The sequence below is a fragment of the Arachis ipaensis genome, chromosome B01 (genome assembly GCF_000816755.2).
Source record: "Arachis ipaensis cultivar K30076 chromosome B01, Araip1.1, whole genome shotgun sequence".
NCBI classification, from domain to species: Eukaryota; Viridiplantae; Streptophyta; class Magnoliopsida; order Fabales; family Fabaceae; genus Arachis; species Arachis ipaensis.
The window spans coordinates 109,595,308-109,601,894 of NC_029785.2; the positions used below are offsets into that span (position 1 = coordinate 109,595,308).

General features: G+C 35.0%; 2 protein-coding genes across 2 annotated transcripts in view; both read right to left on the reverse strand.

Moving 5' to 3' along the window:
• LOC107610917 overlaps positions 794 to 6,587 on the reverse strand; it is an 8,911-nt gene continuing 3,117 nt past the window's right edge. The window contains exons 2-9 of the mRNA XM_016312899.2: positions 4,066 to 4,154; positions 3,486 to 3,537; positions 3,311 to 3,360; positions 2,178 to 2,360; positions 1,798 to 1,999; positions 1,336 to 1,449; positions 1,100 to 1,236; positions 794 to 1,006 (exon numbers count right to left, since the gene is read on the reverse strand). Of these exons, the coding sequence (XP_016168385.1) occupies positions 1,826 to 1,999; positions 2,178 to 2,360; positions 3,311 to 3,360; positions 3,486 to 3,537; positions 4,066 to 4,154 (548 nt within the window). The 3' untranslated portion in view covers positions 794 to 1,006; positions 1,100 to 1,236; positions 1,336 to 1,449; positions 1,798 to 1,825. The remainder of the gene's footprint in view (positions 1,007 to 1,099; positions 1,237 to 1,335; positions 1,450 to 1,797; positions 2,000 to 2,177; positions 2,361 to 3,310; positions 3,361 to 3,485; positions 3,538 to 4,065; positions 4,155 to 6,587) is intronic.
• LOC107610926 (probable ribosome biogenesis protein RLP24) lies at positions 829 to 1,824 on the reverse strand. Its single transcript, XM_016312907.1, has 5 exons — positions 1,798 to 1,824; positions 1,535 to 1,542; positions 1,336 to 1,432; positions 1,100 to 1,236; positions 829 to 1,006 (listed from the first exon to the last, which is right to left on the reverse strand). The coding sequence occupies exons 1-5, from the start codon at positions 1,822 to 1,824 to the stop codon at positions 829 to 831; spliced, it is 447 nt and encodes a 148-aa protein (XP_016168393.1).

Genomic DNA, 6,587 nt, shown 5'->3' on the forward strand with positions numbered 1-6,587 from the left:
GACTTTTGTGATTATTAAAAAAATTTTACCGATTATAATTGTTACTAAAATTTCCTAACTGAAAAAATAAGATAATTAATATTTAATTACTGATAAATATATTAATAATTATTTTTATTACTAAAGGTAAAATAAATTACCACAATGCAAGTATCACTACAACAAACATCGTTAAAATCGACGGCTTAGCCGTCGATAATATTAAAAATCAACGGCAAAATGGACGGCGGTGGTGATCGCTATTAAGCTTGTCGATTTTTCAGAATTTGAATAAAATCGACAGCTAGCCTGGCCGTCGATAATAATTTAATAAAATCGACATTATTTCCGTCTATAATATGAGTTTGAAAATTTTAATTACTCACTAAAATCGACAACCCTGCCGTCGATATTATTATAAAAAATCGACGACATTTTTGTCGATATTTGATTCAATATAATCGACAACATTGCCATCGATATTATTATATAAAATCGACGCCGTTTCTGTTGATATTTGATTTAATAAAATCGACACAGTTGCCGTCGATTTAATTATTTAAATACCGACAAAAAGCGACAACGCTACCGTCGATTTTAATAGCTATATTTTTTAATTATTTTTTCTATTTAAAAAATAGTAATCAATTAATACAAACAAACTTTTAAATATAGAAATAAAATTTTTAGAATATTAGATAACAGGTTGATTGATCGAAACCAAGAGGAAACAAGGGTTCTTGTGAACTAACTCTATTGGTTGGTTGATCGAGCTGTTCGACACTTCGAATCTAAGTCACAAACATCAAACAAATGAAACACACACACACACAGAGTGCAGCATTGACATCACTGCTCCATCGCATTGTTGTCCTCTGATTGCCGTTGGGAAACAGAGACTTTGATCTTTTGTGGTAATGTAAGAGATGGGTCCTTCTGAAGGGCCAAAGGAGATTTGACCAACCTGATGCCCTGCTCCAACTCCTTTGCTGCCTCCTTTTGTATCTTTTCTTTCTTGCCCTTCATTCTATTAAAAATTTGACAAAATGTCAGCAAATAACAAAATGGGAGGGCATTGTAAGGCTTCCTCATACATGTAAAAGTGGAACTGATGAATTACCTATTCTTATGGTGCCTCTCCTCCCTGGTGAATCTGATCTTTTCAATCTTTGGAATGGCCTTGAGGACGTTCTCCGCAAGATTCCTGTCATATCTCTCTGGCCTGTTTTGCTTTCTCTCAAACTCAAAGGTTGAATCCTAAAGAAATATATAACAGACATGAAGCTCTTTCAAACCACAATTATGAACGACACATACACGTAGGCCAAAAGAAAGGAAATATAAAGTTTCATTTACCTGAGTCATATCCTTTCTATGCACTCGCCTATACGCCTTGGTCCATTTTACTTTCCGAGGATTCCTCTTCATTTTGAAGTTCTTGTGGCATTTAGATCTACAAAATTAGAAAATCTGCAAGAGAAGTTTGTCATAAATCTGCACCATATATAGCATGTAAACCGGGGCTATAAGCCTATAACCAACCATACATACCTACCTGTCACTCTAGAGCATTTCATGAGCAACCGATAGAGTATAAATCAATCTTAACTGCTATCATAAGTATAAGTATAGGACAATCCCTACTAGAAAACTAATGTCGAAACTTGGGAATAGATGGAGTAAATGAATTTCTAGATTTGTTAGTTAATGAAGCAATGAGCAAAGTAGTACTTCAGTATTGTTGAGAAGGCAACAAAGGTTCTCAGATTTTTAGAGGAAACAAAGTATGTCGAAAAAGCAGCAAAATTAATGGCTTACCAATGGTACTACTCCCACTACATCCATATCAAGTTTTGGTCCAACCTCCATACTGAAATCCAAGATCATCGGCATAAGTCCCAGCAACAAGGATTCTCTTTGCTTTCCTATCTAATGGAAGAAAGGGTTTGCTAATATCTTTTCCATTTTTCAACAGAACCAAGGACTTTCGAACTGCTTCGCGTGCTAGATCTCTATGTTGCTAAACAATGAGGGTAAACAGAGTTAGAACTAATTTTTTAACTATTTCTCACTTGACTTTATTTAAATATAGACATAGTTAAGCAGCAATAGTTTACACAATTACCTGCAATGATGTTGATATTTGAATCATGAAATAAAAATCAACTTAGAAAGGGTCAAAGAGATTATTTTCTTACCTTGCATCCAACCATATCTAGCAAAGATCTGTCACTAAAAGGAAATTCAAAAAGACCAGCGGCAAACTTCACTCTCAAAATTCGCTCAACAGCATCATCAATTCTGCTTATTGGTACTTCCCCAGATTTAACAAGAGAGGTCAAATCTTCAATAAATGGTTCAAATTGTAAACCCACCATTACCTGTATGTAATCTTAAATAAATGAACAATTTCAAGTCTTTAGATTTGTTTACATTAGAATATGTATGTTAGCATCTTAGTTTAAGTGGTTTTTTATTGGTAGATTAAAATAACTTCTGAGATCACTTATGCTGAGATAACAAACAATTTTATAGTGAATTCTATGGTTTTAAATGATAGTTTTTTTTTCTTTTAATAACTCAATTTTTTATTTTGAAAAATAGTTTTTTATATGCATTTATTAGCTTATGAAAAACTCATTCTTTCTTTTCAATCTATAAAACTTGCATTTATAGCTTGTGAAGAGTAAAAAAAATTAACTGATATTGACTGAAAACAATTGATTCTCTAATATTGAATAGAAAAATATTTTTTGAACATCTATTTATCTGTAGAGTGTAGACAGTAGTCTTAATACATAATATAATTGACTACTATTTTAATTTGGGGTAAAATCTTTGTTTTAATACTATTGTAATTATTCTTATTATTTCATTTTCTAGTCTTACGTTATGCAGATATATATTGCAACCCTATAAATTAAAAAGATGTGCCAATGAGGTTGGTTTAGTCTTACTCTATGGCTTGTTATTAACTAATTCTATTATGATGCGTACATGGTTTTATAAAGTTGATGACACATATATAGAGGATATTTAATGAATACATCTGGACAAATGAATGCAAAGTTTCTATTATGGTTTGGAATCCTTTAGTGAAGAGTAAAAAATAGTTTTAAGTAGATGACACTCAAGGAAAGAAAAATAAAGCATAATAAAATTCAGTAGTTATTTTACAATTGAATCTCTATATCACCTAAAATGAAGAAAATCACAAGGTTTGTTCTTCAGTATAGAAATGCCAAAGTAGAAATGAACTAGCAATGAAGTTACAGTGAACAAAAATAGAAATGCGAATATAAAACTGAGGAGGAATGATTTTATCATTTACCTTGATAACTTCGTCGAGCAGTTTGATATCCAAAATGTTTGGCATGAAACCTGCATCAAAAATTGGAATACAGTCAACAGCTGAGAAGAGAATCAATAGCTTGAAATTAATATAAAAAAGCAAAACAGTTAAAAAAAGAACGAGTGCATTTATGAACTTTGCAAAAGATTCATACCTGGATTGTCTCCTGAGATTATACTTCTGTCAGCAGGTTCCACACCAACCACCTAAGAAAGATATAATAAAGCATACTATAATGATAGGAGAAAGATGATAGAACAAACAATGAATTACTGGCACTGTTAAATGCAAGCAGCAGATTAACCATATGGCATAATTGTCTAAACATCTAACCAATGGATATAATTCAAGTCTTAATTTGGAAACATAATCAAAATTAATGGTTTAACCACACATGCAATTAGTTGTACAAATATTCTCTGTCTTCTTTCTAGTCCCATTTTTCCTTTCATAATCTTCTCTTTCTCTCCTCCAACATAAGAACACCAAAATCATAGAGCCTATTCCTTAGGGATTTAGAATATGAAAATGATAACGCACAAGTTATCATCATTTATGTATTTTATTATTCCAATTCAATAACAACTGCACCTAATTCCTTTCAAGTTATGAAATTGGAATTCAGGAGTCAGGACCCCGTGTTAGTTTAAAGTGGAAGTCAATGACACACCATCAATAAGTGTATTTCACTAAATTGAAATAACAAATAATTACATTCAAAGAAGTAATTGAACCTTTATGTTGGTGTTCATCATTTTTAGGTAACGTTCAGTGCCGGTGACAGTGCCACCAGTTCCAATACCGGCAACCAATATGTAACACCCTAATATGCAAATCCTTATGCTCGAGTCATAAGTCAATGATACTACAGTGGTATGACACTCAGGTGGATTTTTAATATATAGATATAGGTAAATTCGAAAGGAATATTAATCGAGAAGCCTGAAAAGAGTAGAAATAAAATCGCGAAGACATACCACTCACGTTTCGACAACAAAAAGATAAACAGTGAAGCCGAAAGCGATATACGAACAAGGCATAAAGGAGATTAAGAGATAGATAACAGATATATATATATATATAAGTAAATAGCCACTAGTCGCGATCCGTGAAGTTTAGGCCGGCTAGGGTACAGTATGAAAGTAGTTGACAACAGTATATCCTAATCTCTCCCAAAGAAAACACGAGAGCCTCTATAGGCCAGTTTAAAAGAGTTCAATACATAATATAATCTTTTCGAAACAAAGGTGGAGAGATTCTAAGCAAAACACAAAGTAGAGAAAATAAAGATCTTCGCCGTCTCTCAGACGACCCACAACTCACTTCTGAGCACCTGGACTTGTATCTGAAAAACAAGAGATATATACAGAATGAGAACCCCGGGCCTATGGGTTCCCAGTACGGTAAAAGTGTCAAATAAATACAATGCACTGCAATAAAAACTCATTAAGCATCCTAAACTCCTTTTCACCAAGTATCCAGCCTAGATTATCACTAATCCATGAATAGGCAACTGTCGTAAGGGGATACTAAATCTAGTTCATATCTCATATGATTCCCAACTCGCTGACCCTCCCACGAATCGGATTCAGAATCATAAACAAAGCAATAACTCAGCCATCCGGCTCACAGTTCAATCCAGAACTAGCCAATTTATCAACATGGCTCCGCTGTATTCGGCAATAACTCAGCCACCCGGCTCATGGTTCAATCAAGAACCAGCCATTTATCAATAAATATAGCCCTTCGGCTCATGGCATACACAGTACTTCCACCGTCATCCTCCATATCTCATATAATCATCTTTGATCATCGTTTATCATAACTTTTCCCCTTGCTTCATTCGTAAGTTACCACATCCCCTAGCTCCTTTCTCATTGCTAGGCATATCGTAATGATTTAATACATAAGGGGTGAGATCGGAGGCTTAGAAGTATGAGGTTTGGCTTTTTAAACTCAAAAATTAACTTTGGCATGAAAACAGGGCCATGCGTACGCGTCCTCCACGCGCACGCGTGGATGGCCACAAAGCTCATCGACGTGTATGCGTCATACACACGGACGCGCGGGTTGAAACATAGCCAGACGACGCGTACGCGTCAGCCACGCGTACGCGTGGGTGCATTTGTGCCCCAGGCACAAAACTGGCACAACTCTGGCACAACTCTCGGGAAAATGGCTCGGCATTGGGTGCAACGCATCAACGCGCACGCGCGCACCATGCGCACGCGTGGATGGTGCCTTCTTGAAGAACGACGCGTACGCGCCAAGTGCGCCTACGCGTGGAGGGTCATTCTACTAAAATTTTCTAAGTTAAAAGCTGCAGAATTCACAGATTCAACCCCCAATCTTCCGACGGACATAACTTTCTCATTTTAAATCGTTTTTCGCCCGTTCTTCGAACAGCATGGACATCCTGGATCCAATTTCACTTCTAAATAAGTTTGGAACAAAACAAAAATCTGCAGTCCAAGTTATGTCCCATCAAAGTATGCCCAAAAACCATGTTTTCACACAAGACCACAAAGTGCCATTTTCAAAACAAGCCATTTTCAACCCTTTTCAAAATCAACCAAATCATGCCAATTTCAACCCCTTTTGAAATCAATCAAAATATACCAAAACCAACATCAAGCCTCCTCAACTCATACATTAACACTTTACCACAATTCACAAAACCGCCATATAACCGTTTTTACCCATTTCAAACAAATGGCTAAATTGCAAACACATTAACATGTCATACATCCTTCCTCATCCTAATTTCGAACAATATTATTTTCAATCAATCATCATTATACATAATCAATATCATACTCACTATCACGTGGTTTCACCCACTAATCAACCTTAATCATTCCTCAATCATATATCACAACATACATATCTCTCATGCATCATCATACCATCAAGGCATCATTAATCATAATCACATATATGACCACATAATATATCTCAACCAAAACTAAGCATACCTCATCTACATAATTTCACCCAAAATTACCAAATTCCACACTTCAACTCCTCAAACCTTATTATTCAATAACCAACCCAATTATTCATATATTCATTATCTGAAATTCATCCAATCACTTGTGTCATCATACAATGCACACATCAACTTACCTTCCTTACCTCTTTCAGGCCTTCGGCCCAAAATTCACGGCCTCTGGCCCAATTCATAATTTAAAAGCATAGACCTCAATTCAATACTCATTACCCAATACATACAATTCTCAATACACCAAGCATACAA